This window comes from Nycticebus coucang, chromosome 3, assembly GCF_027406575.1.
Source record: "Nycticebus coucang isolate mNycCou1 chromosome 3, mNycCou1.pri, whole genome shotgun sequence".
In the NCBI taxonomy this organism is placed as follows: Eukaryota; Metazoa; Chordata; class Mammalia; order Primates; family Lorisidae; genus Nycticebus; species Nycticebus coucang.
The window spans coordinates 113133046-113160378 of NC_069782.1; the positions used below are offsets into that span (position 1 = coordinate 113133046).

Below are 27333 nucleotides of genomic sequence, written 5' to 3' on the forward strand. Positions count from 1 at the left end.
AATGGCTTCCCTTTTTTCCCAATTATGTGAGCTACTTCATAAGGTGTTTCAGTGGCATTATTTCCAGTTCTTATTGCTGTTTGAAAAAAATTGTCTTTGCGGGTGGCCCCTGTGGCTCAAAGGAGTAGGGCACTGGCCCCATATACAGGAGGTGGTGGGTTCAGCCCCAGCCAAAAAAAAAAGAAAAGAAAAAATTGTCTTTGCTTTTCATCTTTTATTGTCTGCAGTTTAGCCTTTTGTGCCTCTTCCTATGATTTAAAACATCTTTGGTCCTTTACGAGTGTTATAATGCTGAAAAGCATCAGATTTATTTCACGTTGATAGTGCAGTATTGTAAAGCAAGCAAATAATTTTATCTTGAGCGGAAACAAGATAGTGTTGCAATTCCCAATTCTAGTTAAAAAATTGCAATTCGCAATTCTCATTTCTTCCTTTGGCACTGTCTTGGTCTTTTTGACATGATGGCCTATTAGAGAGAATTAAAAAATACAGTCAAGCTGTGCAACTATTCACAAATTCCACTTCAAACAAAAATACAGTGCACAGTTGTCAGAAGCTGACAACAGACCATTGTACTTACCCCCTATAAACTCTTACCAACCAGCCTCACGCAGTCAGGCAGGGGTAGTTTTAACTAAATCATGAGCGTAGCACCCATCAGTTTATCAACCATGGCCTACTAATGTTCTAATTGTGCTGGTCAACCTGGGGGGATTATTTTGTTGAAACTTAGTTTATTCTTTGGTATCTTAAATTGTTTATAAAAAAATAAGAAGATGAAAGATGAGCCAGAATATATTAATAAAAGGATTTGTTCTATAAAATTTGGATTCAGCTAAGAGGCTGCACTTAGGACCTAGAAGGTCACAGGTTCCCCACCCCAGGCCTCCTTCATGCCATTTTATAATGGGAAAAGTAGCAGGAACTATATTTCAAAATTGCTCAACCTTGCTCAAGGCCTGTTTTCTGTCACTATTGTCTCTCTATTTGCTGCCTACTTCTTTTCATATTTCCTTTTTGTTTCCATGTCACTTGACTTTGGTTCCTACTCTCTCAGCACATTTGGGGTTTGTGATCCGGTTACATCATTTCTCCTTTGCATTCATCTGACTCTCAGGCACCATTCTATTCAAGTTACTTTATTCTCACGTTTCTCTACTGTTACCCGACACAAGTTGTATCCTGATTCTGAATCTGTTTAGGGCCCGTAGGACACAGCTCCAGCTGGACCCATGGCAACCTCTGACTGGAGACCTGATGATGTTTGCTAATATCAGAGGTCAATACAGTGGCGAGAGGACTGGTGTTCACAGCAACTTTCTCTCCAATGCTGTGACTTATTGAGACTCAGCCTATTAAGGGCCCTATGCAGTTTGTTATTTTCTAAAAGTGAAACTTTGAGTCCTTCTGCGGCATTCCATCATAGAGAAGCTTACTTTTGAAGTAATTTTAGGTCCCTGTGTCCTCAAAGCTACACATTCCACAATTTTTGAGGAAGTTTTTCTATAGTGTATGTATTTTATAATATTGCCAGTGAATGGGAAAGTTTAAACTAAAGGATATATAGCCCACGTAAAAGTATTATTCCCTTATACTGGAAAGCATACATTCTTTTCCTTCAAGATGACACAAGCAAAATGTTCCTTAAGAAACAAAAGCAAAATGAAAAAGAAAGAGGCATTGTATGTTTTATATCAACGTTTCTATGAACTACATCATTAAAATTTGATTTCAACAATATTATTTGCTAAATGAGATTTTTTGAGAAATGTGATTATTAGAGTTACTGAAAAATATTTTTCCCTTTGAGTGTTGGGACTTTATTCATGTTGGTTGTTCTTTTATATTTATTTTTTATAAATATATATTAAATATATATTATTTTATATTTATTTTTATAAATATATTAAATATATATTATTTTATATTTATTTTTTATAAATATATTAAATATATATTATTTTATATTTATAAAAATATTTTATTTTATATTATTTATATTTATTTTTATAAAATTATTTAATTTTTATCATAAAATAAGTCTAGAAACAAGTGTCTCAAAAATAAATTTAAGGCAGTACCTGTGTTGTTAACTTTATACATAGAGGTTATTTTACACAGCTCGGGGCTTAGCTTTACTATATTTTGGCTCTGCCCTTAAATCAGCATGGTGACGTGATTCTGCTTGCCCTCCAGTTTTCATTTATTTTGGGGTTAGTTTGGGATTTTCCCCCAGTTGAAATAGTCACTTGATCCATTTTGGTGGGAAAAAAACAGCAAATGTTTCAGTTCATAGTCCCTCCACTCCACGTTGATTATTTCTATAATATACCTGTTATTTCTTTGTGAATCATTCTATAGCAAAATAATGTCTTTCCTTTCCTGACTTTTCATATTTTCCTACTTTGTCAGCAAAACAAATAAATTCTGTTTCCAAACAAGAACAAGACATCAATCTAATTCACTCTTTGACCTTCAGCTTCCCCTTGGCTATAGAGGATTTGCTGTATCTAAGCAACCTCATCTCTGGATTTTCATGACAAGCAGAAATGGCTCTGGAATATTGGTTAAAAATCAGACTGGGAGGATTTTCCTAAAAAAAAGAATTACTCAGGGACTATGAGTTTACCAATTTACCAATTACCTTTTAGATGTGAAACATCTGAGTTTTTCCTAAAATCTCTGGTTCTTTTAATTCTGAATGAATACACCTAACAGGTCAGATTCATGTGTGCTGGCCCAGGCCCCTGCAGAGTACGAGGCACATAAAAGCCATGCCTTGGGACTTTTTATCAATGATGTGTATGTATAAATCTGTAAATACAGATTTATTCACATGCATAGTCAGCTTGCCAAATCTGTTATTTAAAACAAACACTTTCATCATATGCCTTTATTTTTAAGGAAGAGGCTGAATATATTTGTATGACATCTCACTCTAGCTCCATTGGCTTTCCAGACTATATTGAAATCATCTGCATATGCCCTCACCCCTGCACAAATAAGCCTACAAAACCTTTCCAATTTTAGGCAGTTGATGCATGATGATTTCAGAAAGCTGAATATCATCAACTATTCTGCACGTACTAACAGAAGCAGATTGTTTTTTTATTTATCTTATCATTTGACCTATTTCTCAACTAAGAGAAGTAGTTCTGTATTTCTGAAACATAAACAAAAGAGGAGCATATTTTTCATAAGATTATTTCCTTTAGAGAGCTTTATTTTACCACTGGATTTGTGCATTGAAATGTTATCTGACCTCTCTGAAAACCAAAAAAAAAAAAAAACAGACTTTTAATTATTTCATTTTTTTTTCACACTGCTATTGAGAGGCTCAAATGAAATAAAATGTATGATGAACTTTGAAACCCTGGAGAACTGTAAAGCGATACATAGCCTAATTGGTATTTACATTTCTCAGGGTTTCTTATTGCTCGACATTCTCTCCTCTGAATAATTCTGTAGAAAGTTAGTTCCACTCACTATGCATTGTTTTTAATTATTAGTTGTACCTTATATTCATTAATCTTGTCTCACAATTATATTTTAAGCACCTTGACAAGGAAAAAAAAATAATGAGTCCTCAGTTCACATAGATATACAGATATTTCTATCATTGCATCTATTTATCTGTCCATCTATATATCTAGAATGAAAGACCAAGAGAGGGAAAATGAAAGAGTGAAGGAGAAAGTTTGAGAAAACAAGACAAGACAATGTTTAGGTGACAGGGACACTGACGTCGTAATTATGCACCTTCATGGAGTTTTCATTTTAGTGTAAGAAGACAGAAAGTTAAAATTTCCGTAAATAAGTTCAGGCACTGATACACCCTGCTCAGCATACCACATGCAGTAAGTAATAATGCAGATAAACAAATGAAGGGATTTTATTGTAAAAGTGGTCAGGGAAGGTTTTTCTAAAGAAGGGGCATTTATGTTGAGACATATGTTAGAAAAAGGAAACTGGGAGAAGTAGCAAATGCAAAATCCCCAGAAACGGAAATATTTGGCATGTTATAAAAAGAAAGGAAACCAGAGATGCTAAGAAATAAGAAACAAGGAATGAAAAACTCAGGATTTGAAGTTGTAATTAACTAAGATAGGTAAGTAGGGACCAGGGAGTAGTAACCGTTACTGTACAGTGGTGGAAAGTCAAAGGCATGCAAAAAGCACAGGCTTTAAGGTCAGATACCAGAGTCTGCTTCAAACTATACCATTTTCTACTTGAAGCTTTTGATGGATTCTACAACAATAACATTGTGAAAATTAAACATTTAGAAGCAGATACAAATAGAATATCAGGTAATTTTAGTCTACTTCCTATCTATTCACTTTCAGTAAAAGCTTGTTAATTATTGATTAAGAAGACCTACCTCAACTATTACCTACTTTAATAAAGTTGATCATCTGATTCCTCTTTACCTTTAGAAAGTAACGTATTTATTGATTTCTTTATTCTTCATTAAATCTTTATGGAATACTTCAAGATATTTTTCATGATGGTGTATCTGGCATCCTCGGGTCTTTGATGGTCTTAGTTGACCAGCTTCCCCGGGGGTGACTGCTGACAAGCAAATCTTATCAAATCTCAAAGATGAGTCATAGACACCATTTCAAGCTTAAGTGGTTCATTCAACAGTGATCTTACAAGACTAATAGCAGGAGCGGGCCTGTAGCATAGGGCAGACAGAGTTAGGAGATCAGATGACCCATCAACTGGGAAGGATTCCTGAGTTTGGATTCTTTTTTTATAATTTCAAATTAATCGGAAAATACAACTTTTTAGGTTACCTTGTTCTCACTTATAAGATAAAGTTCAAGTTGTAGTTGAGCTCTTCACCCAGGGGGCGTGCTGTATACCCTCATGTTGTGCACATTAGGTGAGAGCCTGCTGATAGTCTTCCCACCACCCCCTTTTACTCCCTTCCCCATTGCTAGACTATATTTGTGTTTTTGCATTTGTAAGGGCATGTAATTATTTATAGTATGTTGGTTTCATATTAGTATTGAGTACGTTGGATATATCTATTTTTCCATTTTTGAGATACTTTACTAAAAGAATGTGTTTCAGGTCCATCCAGGTAAACATAAATGATATCAAGTCTCCATCTTTTCTTATGGCTGAATAATATTCCATGGCATACATGTGCCACAATTTGTTAATCCATTCATGAGTTGATTGGCATTTAGGTTGTTTCCATGACTGGGCAATTATAAATTGAGCTACAATAAACATTCTGGTGCAAATGTCTTTGTATTAAAATGATTTTTGTTCTTCTTCATAGATACCTAGTAATGGAATTGCAGAATCAAATGAAAGGTTGAATTTAGTTCCTTAAGAATTCTCTATACTTCTTTCCATAAAGGTTGTATTAGTTTGCAATCCTACCAGCAATGTAGAAGTGTTCCCTTCTCTCTACATCCACATCAGTGGATGTCAAATTATTCAAATTCTGATATTTAGAAATATTTTATTGCAAGCATGCAATTTGATTTTCAACAATAAAAACCAAAGAACACCTAAAGAAGTGAAGTGAGTTGGTCAGACCCCCAAATTGTGATTTTAGCAGATGCTTTTGTTGTAAGTGTAATGGTGCCTACAGTTTGAAAACTATCAACATATTGAGAAATAACTGCATCCTATGTGGAAGATGTAACTTGCTACCAATGCAAAAAGGGGAAAGAAAAACTATTACATAGAACTTCTAAAGAAAAATTGAAAAGTTTAGCAGATGCTTCCCGAAACCCTGTGGGAAAATATCACGAACGTCATTTGGTAAGATTTATGAAACATCTGTCAGTACCCCACAGGCGTCAGCATCCAGAGTTATCCACAGTACCCTGTTGTAGTTTTGAGCAGTATCCTCTATTGCAAGGACAAGATAGAAGTCTGAAAACAGGTTTGAGTCATACTTCCTTTAAACAGGAAGACCAAGTGTTTCAGTTTGCCCTTTTGGAAGAAGAGCCCAATCTCCTAGGGTTTTTCAATATGCTGAGAAATCTAAATGTTGCTAATGGTTTAATTTGGGGGTCATTTCTGGTTTTTCTGTGATTCAGACTCTGGTGGTGGGAGTCGGGTGACAGTGCCATGCTATTGGTAATTATTTTATATTGCACTGCTGAATTTATACTGTTTAGTGAGGCAGACATAATCCCACCAATTTATCTATCAAAAAATGACCCTTTAGGTTTGCTTCCCTTGTATTATCGGGAAAGCCAGGTGATCTGAGCTCTATAAAGCATGAACATCTTATGCTGCAAGTATATCCTCATGGGCATTTCCACTTCAGTGTTGTTTACAAATTTTCTATCTGTCAAAGTGAGGCTTGCATAATCTCTACAAGTTCTTATCCTTACTGTTTAAATCAAACAATGGGTTATATTGTTAATCAGAGAGTTCTTATTCTTCTTCACCAAGTTACGTATGGGAAAATTCATTTATATTAATGTCAGTTATAGCATACATTACTAAAGCTTACATTGTATATGTATTTTTTTATTTTTTTAAACTATTTATTTATTATTAAATCATAGCTGTGTACATTAATGCAATCATGGGGTACCATACACTGGTTTTATAAATCATTTGACATATTTTCATCACACTGGTTAACATAGCCTTCCTGGCATTTTCTTAGTTATTGTGTTAAGACATTTATATTCTACATTTAGTAAGTTTCACTTGTACCCTTATAAGATGCACCGTAGGTGTGGTCCCACCAATTCTTCTTAGCAAAGTTTCTCAAGAATGGAAAAAAAAGTATCCAATGTACTCAGCCCTACATGAAACTTAATTTATAGCTTTCATATGAAAAGTATAACCCAATTATAACCTAAGAATATGGGGAAAAGGGAGGGGAGGGAAGGGAAGAGGGTAGGTAGAGAGAGGGAAATTGGTGGGACCACACCTACGGTACATCTTGTGTATGTATTTAAAAAGGTACTAATTACTACTATCTCTTCATCCCTGGCCCAGATTTGCAAGATAACACAAAACAACTAATTAATATTTTTGTTTTAATTAATAAAATACAGTGGAATCCCCCTAGTTGACCACCACCCTACATTGACCGCCTCCTCAAGTTGACATAACATTCGTAGACTAGACTGAACCTCACGCACTCAGTGGAAGACTTAACTCTGTATATTGTCCACATCAGTAATTTGTATCCTGACCACTTGGACTTAGACACACAATATTAATTTGCCCTCTATAACTGGACCAGTTGAGGCCACCACTCTACACCAAGGGGTAGAATGTTGGGTTTTGCTCTTAAGTGGTGTTATTTTTTCTTTAGTGTAAATTCTTTTTATTATTACTCAGAGATAAAAGCACATACTTACAGCCAACTCATCTTTGACAAAGTGAACAACAACAACAACAACAAAAATACGCTGGGGAAAGGGAAACTTTTCTATAATGGTCCTGGAAATACTAGATTTTCATATGCAGAAGAATGTTACTGAACCTCTGTCTCTCACCAATTTTATTTACACGTGAAGACAGAACTTCATTGAACACATCTCTTATCTTGTTATTTTCCTGCTTTTAAACTTAGAGTAGGTCTGGATTGAAATGGCAGAGAGCTGCTGTTTTAACTGTTTCTGTGGCCCTGCTGAAATATTATTAGAGATACCAAAGGGATGGTATGTTGCATCAGCCCTGGAAACAGGGCATCTGAGTTTGATTTTTGCCAGCACTAGAGTGTGATTTCTATAGTCTTGAAGGAGGAAGGGGAAAATGTACAGACAGGGATAAATAACATTTTCTGCCTCTTCACCAAAGACACATGAAACTTTGTAGTCAAAAGATCAGCAATCATCGACCTGGATCTACAGGTCTAACTACATGTGAATTCCATGAGAGATCTGAAACATTAGCGAAGTCTATTTCTATTCAAGATAAAACCTGTGGGTGGGTAGCCTGTCTTTAACAAGATATACTAGAAGACACACAGGTAAATTGTAAAAACAGTATGTTTTGGCTGCAAATAAAATAAGAAACATGGAATCTATAAAATATGGGACCAAAGGTGAAATAAAAAATACTGATAAAGGAGAAAATAAATGTTAAATAATAGGGCAGAAAAATAGAATGTAAGATACAGAGAAATAAAGATGGAAAACTATTAATAACTAATATTTAAAATTTAGTGAGAGGATTGTGCTACATATTTTACTAGCATTTCCTAAGTTCATTAGAACATCTTTGGTAAAGGGGTTGATATGACGTTTTATTTTATAAACTAGCATAGGGTGAAGCTGAGAGAAGTTAACTTGGAAGGTATGAGAAAATGAAAGGACACAGTCTGTATCAGCCTGGCTAAGAAAAGAACGCTCTTACCAGTTTGCAGTATCCCCTTATGTGTTTGAGAAATCTTCCAACTACAGAATAATTGACTAGGGAAATAAAGCAAAGAAAATCAGAGAGCCAAATACAAATATAGTCAATTTGTGTTTAATAAAGAAAGCAAAAAAAAGAAAGAAAGAAAAGAAGAAAGTGCAATAACAGACACTTTAGGGAACTCAAAAAAACAGATAAAAACAAAGAAGCCAACTTCAAAATTATATAAAGAACATGTTCGCAAAATGAAAAGTATTTAAAGGACAAAAAAAAGCTAAGGCAGCATGAGTAATCCTTAGAAAATCCCTGGTAAATTATGTTTATTTCAAGATAAAAGCAAATTTTACCAGACGTAAAGAAAAACCACACATACACTAACTATTAGATAAAAGTTACTATGTATTTAAAGGAAAGGTCTGTGAATAGAAAATTTAAAATTCAGTAAAATTTTGATTTAACTGTGTGTCTTTTCTCATATATACAAGAACTTGTGTTCTTACAGAAAAAAATTTACTTAGGTATATGTCAGCTGACTGTTGAAGAAAAGGAAGTAATTCAAAAGAAGTAAACCATGACATAAATATTGAGAAGAGAACTTTAAAAACAATAAAACAAAATAAAATCTAAATGTAAACCAATAAAATGGATTTAATCTAAATTAATATTTATAACTTAATGCACAAATCTAAACAATTATTAAAGTGCATGTATAAAAAGAAAAATGTAATCTGGTTCACAATTCTCAGATTAATAAGGACAACAGTTTGTGCGACTTTGTGTGTGTGTGTGTATTTAGGATTGGCAAGTAGATGTGTGACATATTTGAAATATATATATATTTTTTAGGTAAAGTCCCTCTTATAATTGTGTCTTGCCTCCAAAAGAGAAACTATGCAATTAGATGGTCTTTTCTTGTTCAGTATTGTATTATCTTTATTTATCCCCATTGATTTGTGGCTAGTTTTCTGTAAATCCAAATTATTTGAAGTTCGATTTCATATTATAAGTCTTTGTATCATTTTATGGTTTTCTGGTATCTGGTTTCAACACACATAGACTTCTAAACTGTATGGCTGTATGGCTCTGATCTGATAGAGAAAATCTAAGCTTCAATTTTAAATCATTATAGACATGGACAAATGATTTTTTTTTTAAAGTAATAGACTATTATAGATAGAAAACATCTTTGGGTTTTGTAAGGAGATTAAATTTTATGTTGATGCCCATTTAACATAGAGAGTAAGGGGAAAAGCAGAATTTGTCAAATTCTAGTACTAAGAAAAGGTTAGAATTTTTCAGCTATAATGTGTTAAATATTAAGTCTTTACTTTTCAACTTTCTTGATGGATATAAATGTTAAATTTAAAATAGTAAAAGCATCTGAACAAAAGCATAATGTAGCTTTATATAACCCCTTCTGATGGTGAGAAACTAAGCAGAAATCAAAAGGGAAAAATGATATATTTGTGCACATAAAAATGCCAACCTTCTCGATGTCAAAACCAAATAATATTAAAGGCAAACAGCAAACTGAAAATATTTGTAAAACTGGTGACAAAGTGTTGTTTTCTGTGTTGTGCACAGATGCCACAGAAATAAAACTGCCAAAGTTGAAAAAAAAAATAGATCAAGTAAATGAATATAGGAAACACAAATACATCAAATAAATATACTAGCAACCAAAAAAATTCAAAATTATACTTTATTTAGCAATACAGTAGGCATACATTGCCTACAGTATTGACAAATATCTATAGTTATAAATTCTCGAACAGTACTGAGGAGGAAATAGGTCCTTATGATCTTTGTGTAAAGCCATCTGGTAACTTGTGAAGAGTTCAACATGTTTTCATTGCTTGATCCAGAATTTTAGATCTAGGAACATAATTTAGGATATAGCACAGCAGTGAATATATCATTTATGTTTCTATAACAATGTAAGAAATTTAACTGTCCACCTATCCAGCCCAGTTAATTTTAATAAATTTAACGATAATCATTTCATATACTAAAAATGTCACTTATGTTTTATTTCTTTATACATAGTCTTTCCTGAATCCTCACACCAATCATGAAATGTAGGTATTAGTAACTTCACCTACTTCATTGCTACTTAATTAGCAAGCTTGTCACGTTTTGTTGTAGGATATAGGCATACACTGTTCATTGTGTTGAAATGTTTGTGAGATTTTTTTATTATATTACCCAAAAGGATATTTCCTGAAGCATTATGAGCCCCCATCTGTATATTTTGAACCGCTCTCATGGCCATAGTATTTTTGCCTGAGTGTAGTGACTATGGAAATGCAAAAATACTGAGCTATAAACAAATTGCTAAAATTGAAAAAATCAGTATTTGTGTTTAGATGTCCCACAGAAATTCAGAGAGCAAAGCTAGTGTCTATGAGCCTCAAAAATACTGTAATGATCTACAACTAAGAAGAACTTTAATCGCAGTGTTTGAGAGCCTAGGCATCATGTATGTTAGCTGGTGCCACAGATACCAAAGAAAATGGGCCTTATCCCTGCTCTCAAGAAAGTTATAGACAAGCCAACTCAGTTTACATACAGTTAAACAAGTGTGTGCGATAAATTCTAATATGGATGAGCACACAGAAATGATTAAAAACAATTTCAGGCCTACTGAGAGTGGTCAGAATCCGTGTATCATAGAGGAAAAATCCAAGTACAAATGAAAGATAAAGGCACACCTAGCAGTTCAAGACCAGCCTGGGCATCAATGGGACCACATCTCTACAAAAAATTAAAAAATAAAAACTATCTAGGCCTACTGGTGTGCGTCTGTAGTCCCAGCTACTGGGAGGCCTGGACAAGAGGATCACTTGAGCCCAGGACTTTCTGCAGTGAACTATAGTAACGTCACTGCACACTGGACCTGGTAACAGGGCAAGACCCTGTTTAAAAGAATAGAAAATTCAATAAAAAATAGACAAAAGCCTTGAACCAGCACTTCTCAAATGTCCCATCTTATAAACTAGTTTTTCGGTTGTGTTAGTTATTAAGAAAATTCAAATTGAAACCATTGTGAGATACCAATACACACCCAGTAGAGTTGTTAAAATTTTAAAAGACTGATAAATTGTTGGCAGATGTGTGGGGTAATAAGAATTCTCCTATATTATTATAAATGTAAACTGATGCAACCACTTGAGAAAACTGGAAGTAATGTAACCTATCAGAATATATGCATATTCACCAACTTCATTCTGATATTTAGTGCAAGTGTGTTACCATATGTAGAAAAACATACACATGAGTGTTCATAGTAGCATGACCCATCATGGCATGCACTAGTAACAATCCAAAGTCCATCACCAGCTTAAAAAATAAATAAATAAAATTTGAGTTATTCATCGAATGGGCTACTATAGCCATTAAAATAAGTATATCAGTAATTTTGTACTTAAGGGGTATGTAAATCTCACAAACATGCATGTCATGTTAGGCATAATAATGACTGTAAAAAAGCAAGTAATAATAGAATAGATTTTTTACAAAATTTAAAACAGGTAAAAGTAATATATGGTATTGAATGTCAGGCCATTTCTAGTTTCGTGGAAGGGAGTGATTGGTAATGAATATAAAGGGCTTCTATTTCCTAATCTCAGTGTGGTTACATGAATGAAATATAATTCAACAGACTGTGAGCTAATGATTTATGAAGGTATTTCATAGATTACAGTTTAATAAAAATGTATTTTAAAAAGTAAATTGTGAATTGTGCAATAAATATCTTTGCTGATACATATCTGGGCTTATATCTCAACATTTATGTAAGATAAAGCTCCAACTGTGGTCCTTAAGTCCAACCTGTGCGTATTTTTCAATCTGGTAACAGATATTAATTGTTTTTCCTGGAATTTAATGTGCTATTTTTCTGTTATAAATATGTGAGCCCATGTTCCCCACGCTGCCACCAGTTCTCATTATTGGAATTTTTTTCATCATTGGTTTATTTGATAAGTAAATATTTGTGTTATTTTTATTAACAGTTTGCATTTTTATTTTTACCTTCATTGTCTTCTAATACATTTATGTTTTTCTCTTATGTTCATTTGTATTCTGTAAAGATTTATTTGGCATAGGTTATTAGGCCAATATCCAACATACTTTTTAAAATATCCATTGCTAACTAATATTTAATCACTCTTTATCAAAATATCTTTTTCTTCCATTGATTTAAGCATTCACATTGGTCATACCTATACTTCGCAGGTATGTAAACTGTTAAGACCACTTGGGAAAACTGTATGCCAAGTACTTTGCTTCATCGATCCAAAGGAAAAATACCTCTTCCTTCCCCCAACCATATACTGCATTTGATAATTCTAAAATCAGATTTGATCTCTCCAAAATCTCATCAACAAAGGACACTTTGTTATATATGTTATCGAGGTGTTGTATTTATTTCCTTGCCTTCTTGTTGGATGAGGAAGCCTGAGTTAGACAGATGGAAGGTAAATCCCTAGGGGGCGCTCACAAACTTCCTGCTAATGAGGAGGTTTGGAGCTGGCCCGCTGGCTCACACCTGTAATGCTAGCACTCTGGGAGGCCAGGGATTGCTTGAGCTCGGGAGTTCGAGATCAGCCTGAGCAAGAGCAAGACCGTAACTATACTAAAAAATAGAAAAACTAGCTGGGCGTGGTGGCACATGCTTGTAGTCCCAGCTACCTGGGAGAGTGAGATGAGGGACCACTTGAGCCCTGGAGTTTGAGGTCTCTAAGAATCATGTCACCAAGATACTCTACCCAGGGCATTAGAGTAAGTTTTTGTCTAAAAAAAGGGAGGTTTTGCATAGATTTGTGATTTGGTGATGATTTGAAGTGAACATAGCTATCTCCTGAATAGTGACTGTGCAGTGGGGGCCATATCATTCTGGTAATTGAAATATTCATGCAATTGTAATGAGACTAATATTATGTTTGTTTTGTAGTTTTGGGCCGGGGCTGGGTTTGAACCCACCACCTCCGGCACATGGGGCCAGCGCTCTACCCCTTTGAGCCACAGGCACCGCCCGAGACTAATATTATGAACAAACAAATTCTTCCAGGACATTCCCCTTATCTTCATAATAAAGCAAATTCTTTCCACTCAGTTTCTTCCTTTCTTCCTTCTTCCACAGTGGGTCAGGCCTTGCCCAAATCATTCTGAGAATTTTTGTTATGCAAGATGAGAAGGAAGGGGAGGTGGATAACGGGAATGATTTGGAGTTACGCCTGAGGCAGCGTGAGGAACAGGCACAAGAATAGCAGTTAGAGTAATAGATAAGAATGCCCCAAAGGACATAAGAACTATCTCTCTGATCTCTTTACAATATCTGTAAAATGCATTCCCTCGATAGAAGTTTTTTGGAAATTTGCTTTGGTAGCTAAGTCCATTTTGATTGCAACACTACTCTGAGTCTCTGTCACTTGGGCAGTGTGGTACAAGTTCACAGGCATGAAGATTTTGTTGCAGGCTGCCTATTTATTCATAGGAAATAATTAGAGATTGACCACCAGCCAGGGTTTTTCTTACTTATCTAGGAATTACTTGGAGACCCACAGGGAAGGTAGAATTTTTTTTTTTTTTGAAGTAAGATGGAAAGCCTCTTTCAAGGCCTATTGATCTCTAAGGGTCTTCATTCAAACTGTTCTGTATACCAAGGATCATATTTTGGGTTGAAATTTCCTGAGCTCCTTCACATGCCATCACTATACACTTATGCTGAAAACTACTGGTTTTGTATACAATTATATGACAAATTTCAATGTTGTATTATTTAGAAGCAATAACGTAAAAGAACATGGCAGTAATTTCTTAGAATGTAAAGATGTAAAGTCAGGTATTGAGAGAGACAATTTCCCTTTGAAATACTATATATACATACATATATATATATAGTTTATTTTTGGTCTGAGGATTGTAAAAACTTGAAGTAGTATTTGCCTAATTGTGTTCTAAGAGTATTAGGTCAAGGAGATGTTAATAAATGTTTTTAGAATATATTAGAATATCCCCTTAGTAAGGCATTATGCAAATAAGTATTCTTAAATATCTGAAAAAAACTGTAGTGTAGTTAGTGTATTCAAAACTTTATTTATATTATGTTCTCTAGCTTACCTGTGTAGATATCTTTTTATTTTAATTTTTTACAGTACCTATTACTTTTTTCATTTCAATCCCCCAGTATACCCATTATAATCACAGGGTCAATAAACAATGTGCTACTCACCACCTGTTTTTGTAAATAAAGTTTTATGGAAACAAATCTATTCCTTCTTTGCTTTTTGTGTTGTAATGTCAGAGATGACTAGCTAGAACATAGAGTATATGTTAGATATATTTCTTAAATGCTTCTTTATCGATACCACAAAAGAAAACCAGTGGAAATCAAATTGGAAAACATAGACTTAAAGAAATGTATCATAATTTTAAACTGAATCTTTTTGCATACCATAAGTTAAGTATGCATAAGTTCATAATATACAATTAATTACTTAAAATTTACAGTAATACGGCTTTGATTTTTATTGAATTAAAATGTTGACTTTAAAAGTTAATATTTTAATATAATTAATTTATATGAAACTTAAAATAATTTTGGAAAAAGAATATGAATATTATTTCAAATCCTGTTTAAAGCAGAGGGAAAAACTTCACTTTATAATATATTTGACAGCCCTATATTTCTTTTGAAGAAATCCTCTAAGAAAGATTAAAAATTTGTTGTTACTTTTTTTCCTTGCTTTCTTTTTAGGAGAAATTGCTCATATACATTTTTATGTATATAATTGATATGTCTTTTCATGTTAACTTTGAGAACATCTTGTTTCTTCTTAAGATTAAAAACTAACTGTGTAAGTTATTAGATTATAACTTTTGAAACATGAGTTTAACTACTGGCTCAAATGTCTTCTAGGCATCCAAACTAAAATAACTGAATGTCAATTCTCCATAAAGTATCAGTAATGGAGCTGAACTAAACTCTGTAACTTTTTTTCCAGGAAGAACTGAACCCCATTATTGTTACCCCACCAATCCAAGCCATTGATCAAGACAGGAATATCCAACCACCGTCAGACCGCCCAGGCATCCTCTACTCCATCCTTGTTGGTTTGTATCTGCTAATAGTCTCAGTTATCATTCTAGAATCATGTGGAAAAAAGTTCTTTTGAATCAGAGGAAACACTTTTGATAACAATGTTTTTATTATTGGAAATGATTGTTACTTTCTGTATTAACAATTTTAAAGTACTCATTTAAAAGTTTTTCTTCCTCACAATTATTAGTAAGAGTAAAATGCTCAGAGAAGAAATGAAAAAAACCTTGATGGAAGAAGTAAAGCAATGAGAAATAATAGGACATACACCTGCATATTGGTCATTTTTTTCAAATAAATTTGTAAAGCTTTCTTTAATATCACATTGTAACATGACTTGAAAATTATACTCTGCTAGTATGTTTTCATTGGTGGCACATTATACATAATTTTGATAATGTATGACTGAATTAAATGAGGGCTATTTTGGAGCCCTTATTTATGGGCAAACAATACATTATATGCTTGGCTAATTTTTTCATTAACAATTCCAGAGAAGTGTCCTAATCCAGCCCTATGCAGATACTGCTAATTGTACCAAAACAAAACTGATGAGAAATTGATTATGCTGCTCTTCTTCAGATTGCTTTTGCTAAAATGTGGATGTGACTAATTTGCATGGTTTATAGGCACTAGAGAGACTGATGATCATAAGACAGACCATGCATCCTGTAATGAAGAAGGAACCTTTTGAAGCGTACTTGAAAAACAACTTCAATGGACTTCAGCATTAACCTTCAGCCCCTCTTGTCCCCTTTCCTCTACCCTGGGTGAACATACACATGCTCAACAACCAAGAGACATTATACAGATTCTAAAATATAACGCTGTGTCTTACTCAGAAATGCTGTTTATAAGGAAATTCAAGTAATTCTGTTTTAAGTTTTTGGTCTTTATAATGACACATACATCATAAGTCAGTTGCAGAGATAAGACCATTACACTTTTCAAAAGCTCTTGAAAACATAAGCCTCTTTTAACTCTGTGGAAGTCTCCGCATAGATAACAGGAAATAGGCGTCATTCATTTTATTGACTGAAAGTTTGTGAGTATGTCAATCACTGTTCAGTTATTGAAGGTACAAAGATGACAGCTAAATCTCTAAATGACAGAATTAGAGGATGGAGAAGTTTCTGATTGTATCTTATCCATTTATCTTGTTTTGGTCTTTGATATTTCAAATGTGTCCTGGCTAAATTCTTTAGAGTCCTATGTAAAACCTCAAAAAACCCAAATTATCTGGAATTTATATAACAGATAAATATACGTTCCTCATCTATTTAATTTTCTTTCCATTTTATAGGGTTTGCCATTTGATTGAGAGGAATAGCTAGTTCAATTGAATGAAAGGAAGAAAACAAAATTAGTGTGGAGAAGTCACTCAAAGCCATTTCTCTTTCCAGACCTTGGCCAGAGAATAGGGAAAAGACACATAAGTCTGTCTTTTTGAATCACTGACACTCTTTTATAACACCCAACATTAGACTTTCACTAAACCTTGCTCACAGACCATCTGTTGGTATATTGAACTAGAATATGTAAAATCATGTTAACAGTTAACAAGCCTTGTTTCAGCATTGAGTCATTAATACAGATTGGAGAGAATAAGCATTTACTTACAATATCTAATGACTTCTGATATTATTTTCTTTCATATTATCCATTTCTTTTACTGCTGTCATAATTCCTTTACCCCTCTAAAATATGCATTAGTTAACTATTTAACACATGATAACTTTATAATTTAAGTGTGTTTTAATAGTCAGAAAAATATAAAATTTAAAAATTGGCGCTTGGTAAGAAAACAATTGTTAAAGTTTCTCGACCTATCTTATTTTCCTTTTCCATCCTAGTATGGAAAAAAAAATTAAGAGAAAGAAAATGATTAAGAGGGGCTTCTTTGTTCTATTTCTCAGGTAAATATTGCTAGTGACTTCTTGTGAACAAAAGCCAGAGTTGAAATGTTGATGTTTTCAGAACTAAATATATACACTTAATTTCATCATTCCTAATCCCTTAATCAAAGGCTAATCATCTTTGTTGGCAATAATTATTTATTCTATGGATTTAGACATATTGATTTATTCCAGTTTCTTATTTAAATTAGGTGTGTAACAGTTCTTAACTGTCTTTATTGTATGGTGGTGATACATTAGTGATTGATCCTAGGTAACTTAGTAAAATAGGAGAAAAAATTTCATAAGCATATCAAGTTGTCCTAAACATCAACTACTATTTATTGAACATTATGACAGTGGACTTTAATAGTGGAGACTTTACCTCTTTCATGTTTACATAGATAGAGCTGGAACATATTCTTCTTAGTAAAGTATCTCAAGAATGGAAGAAAAAGTATCCAATGTACTCAGCCCTACTATGAAACTAATTTATGTCTTTCACATGAAAGCTATTACCCAGTTACAACCTAAGAATAGGGGGAAGGGGGAAAGGGAGGGGAAGAGGGGGGAGGGGGGCAGAGGGAGGGAGATTGGTGGGATTACACCTGCGGTGCATTTTACAAGGGTATATGTGAAACTTAGTAAATGTGGAATGTAAATGTCTTAGTACAATAACTAAGAAAATGCCAGGAAGGCTATGTTAACCAGTGTGATGAAAATGTGTCAAACGGTCTATGAAACCAGGGTATGGTGCCCCATGATCACATTAATGTACACAGCTATGATTTAATAAAAAAAATAAATATTGAACATTATGGAGGAAATACAGCGTGTAAGTATTAAAAACATCAAATTAAAAATTGTTTTCCATAAAATAATTTTGCTTTTGCAGCATGCTTTTTAGATTAGAAAATGAACAGTTGATGAAAAGATTCTTTTCTGAAAGATTAAAATAAATTATTACATGAATTTATTGCTGTAGTACAACAAAAAAATTCCAATTTGGAGAGTGTTTCAAGCCAATTTTGTTTTCATTTTTTCCTCCATTTTGTTTCTCAACAAGAAGAAAAGTATATGTAGTTATTGACAAAAATCCTATAATATATTTTATACAGGTAGTTGTAGAACAGTAATTTTTCAAAATTACTTGGCCAATGCTACTGTAAAAATGAGATTAGATTTTCAAAGTGGCTTAATTGTAAGTCCAGGATACTGCACATTTGTTCACAGAAGGACAGAATCATACTTCTTTCTGTATAGAAAGTTATATAAAGAAAATATAGTGCTAATTTGCAAGTTCTACATTGGTTTTCCCTCAGCCATTTTAAAGGCAAATGCATTCAGCATACTGTATTCAACACTTGTTCTTAAAATTGGATGGAAAGCTTTATATTGATTTTTTACACATATCTTTTGGTGTGCATACTATAATATTCTGGTAGAAGATACTAAATAATGAAAAGGAATCATCTAGTCTTTAATTACCTCGCTTCATTTTTAACTTTCATTTCTAGGGTATCTTTATACTTTAAGAGATAGTGAGTTACTACTTTGATCAAACTCTAATAATTGCACCTTGTATAGCATAAATATGTTATGAATTACCTCTTACTCCCCATTGTCTGAAGGAGAAAAGCACCATTAAAAACTATTAAAACCAAAGATAAGCAAACAAATAAATGCTCATCTTTTTATCTGAAATCAGGTGAGAAACTGTTCCTATTTAGTTACAAAGATAATGAGCCCTTCTTTTAGGTGGACTTCTTTATAAAAGCTGTGTTGAACTAGATGCTATAAAGGAAATATTGGCTGTGATAGATAAGGGACCCAGCAGATAATTAGGAAATTATATTAAAAAAGGCCCCAGAAAAATTCATACATGCACGAACTCATAAAATATGAAGACAGGTATAACCTATTGACTCCTTAATAGTATGAGCCTGTAAGTTTTCTGCTTCTAATTTTTATTGAATCTGACTTTTTTTCATGTAAAATCATGTGAACATGTATCAAGCACTGTTTTAATTATCATTCACACAAGATATCATAAAATATGTATTTATTTCCAATAATGTGAAGGGTTTACTGATTGTAGCATATAGTCGTAAATTGCAATATTAGTATCACATAATACTAGGTACTCTTATCTAAGCCCCTATTATGTAATAAGTAATATATATTAGATATAACATGTAGATGAGGTACATGTTATATGTTAAAATATACATATTGTAAAATTAATAGCTATTTTTCTTATTTGTTCTAAAGGTGATTATGGTAATATTAAGGATATTCTGATAATTAAAACTTGATTCATATACTAGTTAAGAATGGAGATACTAGAGCCAGAAATATTGATTTTAATTATATATATGAACCTGCATTAACTATGGTAAATATTGCTAAGTACTAGTGTTAGAGAAGCATGTTGACTTGAGACAGTGACCACAATAATTGAAAAGAGCTGTTCAAGTTTTAACAAGAAAAAGGAAGTTTACTGACTGTAGGCTCCAAGGAAAGTGATATTTTGGGTTTTCTAAATAACTAGGAGGCATTTCAGCTACTTCTTAGAAGTCTCCTACTATCTTAATTAACTCCATAGTCAAGACTTGCAAGGTCTTGTAAGCAACCCAGTTAAAAGATTTTGATAACAACCCTTCCACAATATCTTTTTGTGTGTGTGTGTGTGTGTGTTTATGTTTTTATTCTTCTTTTTCTGAATTAATTTTGTATTCCTTGGTTCTCCTCACATTTTTTTCTAGTCACTTTTTATTTTTTTTTATTAAATCATAGTTGTGTACAATAATATGATCATGGGGCACCATACACTTGGTTCATAGACCGTTTGACACATTTTCATCACACTAATTAACATAGCCTTCTTGGCATTTTCTTAGTTATTTTGCTAAGACATTTACATTTCACATTTACTAAGTTTCACATATACCCTTGTAAGATGCACCCCTGGTGTAATCCCACCAATCTCTCTCCCTCTACCCACCTCCCCCTCCCTCCCTTCCCTTCCCCCTTCCCCCTATTCTTAGGTTGTAGCTGGGTTATAGCTTTCATGTGAAAGTCCTAAATTAGTTTCATAGTAGGGGTGAGTACATTGGGTACTTTTTCTTCCATTCTTGAGACACTTTACTAAGAAGAATATGTTCCAGCTCCATCCATGTAAACATGAAAGAGGTAAAGTCTCCATCTTTCTTTAAGGCTGCATAGTATTCCATGGTGGTGGGAGTGCAAATTAATACATTCCTTTTGCAAAGAGATATGGAGAACACTTAGAGATCTAAAAATAGACCTTCCATTCAATCCTGTAATTCCTCTACTGGGCATATACCCAGAAGACCAAAATCAAATCCAAAACAAAGATATTTGTACCAGAATGTTTATTACAGCCCTATTCATAATTGCTAAGTCATGGAAAAAGCCCAAATGCCCATCGATCCACGAATGGATTAATAAATTGTGGTATATGTATACCTCCCACAAGATCTTAATGAGCCTCTTTTCCATAATAGCCTGGGTCAGCTTAACCCAGACCAATCTAAACGGTTTAACCAAATTTGTCATCTGCCCTGTTTATATGTAGCTAATGGCCATTTGACAATGAATACATACTTAATGACAGATTTTAATGCATATATCAAGATGAGATAGAAATGAAAATATTCTAGGACACTAAATTTCTCATAGTGTACATTCCAATATTTCATAATTCTTGGAGGGAGGGTTCAAAATTTTTTGTTGTTTTTTGTTTGTTTGTTTTACTGGTTTTAATTTTTTTATTTCTATCTTTATTTTTTTTTTATTAAATCATAGCTGTGTACATTAATGTGATCATAGGGCACCATACACTGGTTTTATAGACCATTTGACATATTTTCATCACACTGGTTAACAACATAGCCTTCCTGGCATTTTCTTAGTTATTGTGTTAAGACATTCATATTCTACATTTAGTAAGTTTCACATGTACCCTTGTAAGATCCACCTTAGGTGTGATCCCACCAATCACCCTCCCTTCTTCTCCCCTTCCCCATATTCTGATGTTATAACTGGGTTATAGCTTTCATATGAAAGCCATAAATTAGTTTCATAGTAGGACTGAGTACATTGGATACTTTTTCTTCCATTCTTGAGATACTTTACTAAGAAGAATATGTTCCAGCTCCATCCATGTAAACATGAAAGAGGTAAAGTCTCCATCTTTCTTTAAGGCTGCATAATATTCCATGGTGTACATATACCACAATTTATTAATCCATTCGTGGATCGATGGGCACTTGGGCTTTTTCCATGACTTAGCAACTATGAATTGGGCTGCACTAAACATTCTGGTACAATTATCTTTGTTATAATGTAATTTTTGGTCTTCTGGATATATACCTAGTAGAGGAATTATAGGATTGAATGGAAGATCTATTTTTAGATCTCTAAGTGTTATCCAAACATCTTTCCAAATTTATTTCTTTATTTTTTGGATTGTTTTCATGGTATACAATTTATAACTCAAACCTTTTCATGTGCTAGCCTTTCCAATATTACATAACCTTACATATACATCCAGAGGAACATTTCCTTCATACCTTTCCATTCTCTAATGTTGATTTTGAATTGTCTCCACCAATTCAGAATTTTTCTTCTTTTTCTTTAAGGATATTATTATTATCATCATCATCATTATTATTATATTTATTGTTGCTGCCAGAAATTCTTTATCATAATGATTAAGCTAGAGTGTTATGAAATATTTTGTTATTTTTTTTTTTTTAGTCATGAGTACAGTTTGACTTCATGCCATACATAATTGGGAGTAGTTTCTCCAAAAGCATAGGCCATATTTACTGAGTATCAAGACCCTTTATATTTTTATGACTTTCCCTAAAAATTGTTCCAGGAGATAATTCATTTCTAAACACATTCATCATCTTGGCTTTTGCCCATAAAGATCACACAATGGTCTGGAAAAACAAGACATAAATACTGGAACTCACACAAATAGATTTCTGCCAAAATTAGAGCATAGACTGATTTAATAGAAAAACTATGATATTTATAGTACGGGAATAGATAAAGTTTATATACATAAAAGTACAGACTGCCCTCTGGTGTCTGATAGAACACCAGTCCTATCAGATGAGGAGCCCACTCTTATGACATCATTTAACCAGAACTACCTCCTTGGATCTGTCTTCATATATGCAGTACAACCACATTAGGAGCAAGGGATTCAACTTATGAATTTACGGACATAGCCCAGTCCATAGCAGATGGTGGCTAATTAATTTTCCCATAGAGGGACATGCAGCATTTCTTTTTTGTGCTGTCTGCAGCAGCTGGTACTCAAAGTTGTGATCCGTTAACGTATGAAGAGTTGTAAAATGACAACACTTTATTTTTACCATTCTTTTTACATGATTAGCTAGAATAATTCTATAAAGAAAAACTTCAATCATCAATTATTTGTATACCAAACATTGTAGGTCATAGGGAAGAAGCAGAAAATGCATAATAATATGTCTTCTCATTCTACAGTTTTCAAAATGTTTCCAAATTCCTCTAGAAGTGATCAATAAGGTGTTCTTTCTTCAACATCGTTACGAACTTATGAATTTAAATATATTTAATCTGTCTCAAGTCATTACAGATCTTTGATTATTTTAATGTGCATAAACATTGGGCTGGGCATGGTAGCTCATGCCTGTAATCCTAGCACTTGGGAGGCCGAAGCAGGTGGATTGCCTGAGCTCACAGGTTGGAGACCATATTGAGCCAGAGTGAGACCTCCTTTCTAAAAATAGTTGGGCACTGTGGCGGGCACCTGTAGTCCCAGCTACTTGAGAGGCTGAGGCAAGAGAATTGCTTGAGCCCAAGAGTAGAGTTATGATGCCATAGCACTCTATCAAGGGTGACAAAGTGAGACTGTCTCAAAAAACAAATGCATAAACATTGCCTTCTATATGTGTGTGTATTCTCTAGAAAGTATCTATCATTCATTCTTACATTTGAATTCTAATACACTTTAGGACATGTCATCATTTACTCAGCCACACCACTACTGATGTATATTTAAGTGGTTATCTTTCATCATTATAATGCACAAATGTCCCTAAAGTGGTCAACAAGTAAACATTAATATGATTTTGATAGATTGTGCCAAATTCTCCTTCAGAAGTTTTATAGCACCCTTTTATTAACACCAAAAGTGCCAATTTTCTTGGAGGCTCATCAATATATAGTGTGGTGTCTGCCTGGGACAGTAGCTAATCTAGCAAGTGGCAAATAAAATCTCAGTGTACTTTTAATTTATATTTTTTCTTATTATATAAAGAGGGAGCATCTTTTTTTTTTTTATGATGAGGAGTCATTTGGTTTTCCCTTTCTGTGAGCTATCAGTTCATTCCCTAACATCTATCCCAACCTTTTTTTTTTTTTTAAATTTGGCCGGGGCTGGGTTTGAACCCGCCACCTCCGGCATATGGGACCGGCGCCCTACCCGCTGAGCCACAGGCGCCACCCTATCCCAACCTTTTATAATGCATCACTGGTGTTTTTTCTTAGCATATATATATAAGCTTATAAGGTGTCTTGCATGCAAACTTAATGGACACTCAGTATATATGTATTATGAATGTATATCCGTGTGTGTACATATACATGAGATGTGAACATTTTGTCTCTGATATAAAATTGCAAAGAATTTCTCAGTTTGTAACTGTGGTTTCACTTTGTTTATTGTGTCTTTCCATGGAATATTTTAACATAGCCACATTTATTCTTATTGCTTCTTCATTTTGAGTCATAGTTAGGGAAGGTTTGCCTGTGCTGCTAAATATATCTGTATTTTTATCTATGAATAGTGTTTATATGTTTTTTACTTATTATACATGGATATCTTCTTTCTTGTGTTTGCTTTAGTATACAATGTGAAGAATGGATAAAATTCTATCATTTTCTGGATAACTTCCTTTTAGGAGAGATCGCTACTTTATCATGTATTAAATTTCATTTGGAATTCTGGCCATTTCTGGATTTTTAGCCCATTTTAATGATATAAATATTTTTCTGTTTTTTCCCCCTTAACTTTCAAGAGACTTTCTCTTCTTGTCTCAGAAGCAAAGAAACAGTAGCAATAAGCTTACTTTTTTGTATGTTTTACTTCTGGCAGCCTGGATTTGAATGCAAACACTCTCTCAGATTGTCTTTTTAACTTGGATAAATTACTTAATTTCTCAAAACTCCTAAATACTTACCTATAAAATGGAAGTGATTTTCAAGGTTATTGATGATTACTTATATAAAACTTTTATCATACACTGGGCTTCAAAACTAGAAGTTATTCTGTTTTACTCGGATGGTTATTGTTTTTCCAAATGTATGTACTGGATAGTTCTATATTTCACTATGACCCTTTCTTCACTTTGGAAAAGAATGTTGTAGTACACAAAGGAAGATAATACATTTGAAAGAAATGTATTTAAGAAGAAAGGTATTTCAACTTATTGAAGAAATACCCTCCCTGGACATTGAGTGTGATCAAAACCTATATTTTAATTTACTATGGTTGACATAATTAGCTACATTTTATCTTAAGAAAAATATTTACTTTGATGGAACCAGATATGTTCATATTAATTTGCAAGCATCTTGATATTTGGTACAAATTACAAATCATTATTTATTACAAGATATATTGAAAAATCATGCAGGCTGTAATTAAGATTTATGCACCATTAAAATACAATTTCATAAGATAAAATTTACTCTTCTTCCACCTAATATGTCTTTTCATGTGAAAAATTAATTTAAGAACTCTCTTAATAAAAAAATCTTTGGAAAATCATCCAAACAAATATTTTTCATTCTCGTACCTATAAACTGATTAATTATATATCACATTAGTGTATTTCCCCGGACTGCATGATTTTGAAACTTAATTTACTAATGAAATTGTAAATTTTGTTCCTCTGTTAATGAATGGAAAGATAAAACAGGTACACATATTGCTTATTGTTCTCAATTATGTGCTGAAATCTCAATGCCTTTCAGGGACTCCTGAGGATTACCCACGATTTTTCCACATGCACCCTAGGACTGCAGAACTTAGTCTCTTGGAACCAGTAAACAGAGACTTTCACCAGAAATTTGATTTGGTTATTAAGGTAAATTAAACTAATATCTTATTTCCTTGTGTTTATGAACTGCTAGTGAAAGAAATCTGTAAAAGCTACTGTAGACAATTTTACATTGTAAAAATGAAAATTAACACAAGCAATAATTTACTAATTTTTTTGTTTAAAAAAGAACAAATGAATACATCACATTGCTTTTCTCTGAGATAATTTTCTGTAGCAATCTGTGATCAAATGCTAGCTATTTTTATATGTGATAAGTGCCCTGGTGAAATGTATAAGATTCCACATAATTCCTTACATGTTTTAACATTTCTGTTCCTACAGAAAATAATTAGTTTCTAACAACAGAATCATAACTAAAGACCTAAAATGTGCCTAATTCACAATTTTCTTTTAATAATGTAATATTTGTTTAAATTCCCATTGCTTTTTCTAACATAAAACCGGAAGGTCTTGCTTATCCGGAGATTATTTCAAAATATGTCCCATTATTTCCTTTGTGTCCAAAGATGAATTTAGACCTGAAAATTTTCAATGCTAAAGTTATTTGATAGTATAATTTTGGCTTAACAATATTCAACATACTTCAATGAAATAATGAAAGAGATACTTCCAATTAATTCTGATGGACTTCATTGAAAGGTGAGTTTGAGGCTGGACCATGAAGGAATAGTAGGAATTTGCCAGCCGGACGTGTGGACAGGGAGAAGGGCATTATAAATAAAAGACAAAAGCAAAGATAACAGCATAACTTCTGTAGGCAGCACACATTTTCATACTTAAGCATACCAGAAAATACATCCAGAAATGCAGGCCCATGGTATTTTTCTCACTTTTAAAATATTCAAAAATATTAAAGGAAAAGAAAGTAACTTCTGAGCCTGTATAATATACCTGATGCTTCATGTATCTTTTTATGGCATTATTGCTACAAACTTAGTAGTAGGCTTATTTATACAAAATGTGGAAATTAAAGTTCAGGTAAAGTAAATTATTAGTTTGGAGTTATAGTCAAGAATTAATAAGGGACAGAATGAGATTCAAATTTAGTTTTATCTAAACTAAAGCCATGCTCTTCTCACTTTGCAAATATGCAGTTACTAGAAATCATTATCTGGTTTAATTCCGCCTGCAAACCATATTATTTACATACTCATTTAATTTTGCTCAAATTAGGAGATGTGTCCTCAACACAAGTTGAAATATACACACCATAACCTGTGTTCATTTAGTTTTCTTTTGTCCTTGAAAAACTTGTAGTCCAGGAGAGTGATAAAAGCCGATAAATAAAATATAACACATCAAATGCAACAGGAAAACATGTAAGAATTGCTAACAAAGCATACCATCGGGACACTTAAATTAGTCTGGAGACTCAGAGAGAGGATTCGTGAATGCCCCAAGTCAAACGTTATTGGATCAAAAGAATTTGGCCAAAGAATAAAGTGCAAAATATGTTTGAACCTAAGGAAGCACAGAAGTATAAGCTTCGAGACATTATGCAGCAAGCTACAAGAATTTAACAGGGAAATGAGCTACAGAGCCAGACCACAGAGACAGCTGATAGATGACTGCACTTTCCTTGGTTCATTCAGTAAGGGTTTAGAGTCATTCCACAAAGAAACATTACTTTTTATGCTTGTATTAAATGGGCTTGCATGAGATTCATCTTCTTGTGTTTAGTATTTTATTTTAATTATCACAGGACTATCTAAAACTCCAAGATGTGTATTGGTTGTGCAGTGTGGATCTACCTGGAGACTGGCCGCGCTGCTCTCTGTGGGAGTAAAGAAATTTGCAAAGCACTGTTTTCAAACTGCCACATTTGAAACTAGAAATCAAT

General features: G+C 33.3%; 1 protein-coding gene across 1 annotated transcript in view; it reads left to right on the plus strand.

The window, feature by feature from the left end:
- LOC128581091 (protocadherin-15-like) overlaps positions 1-27333 on the plus strand; it is a 724065-nt gene that overhangs the window by 378123 nt on the left and 318609 nt on the right. Inside the window, exons 10-11 of the mRNA XM_053583500.1 lie at positions 15357-15465; positions 25405-25517. Of these exons, the coding sequence (XP_053439475.1) occupies positions 15357-15465; positions 25405-25517 (222 nt within the window). The remainder of the gene's footprint in view (positions 1-15356; positions 15466-25404; positions 25518-27333) is intronic.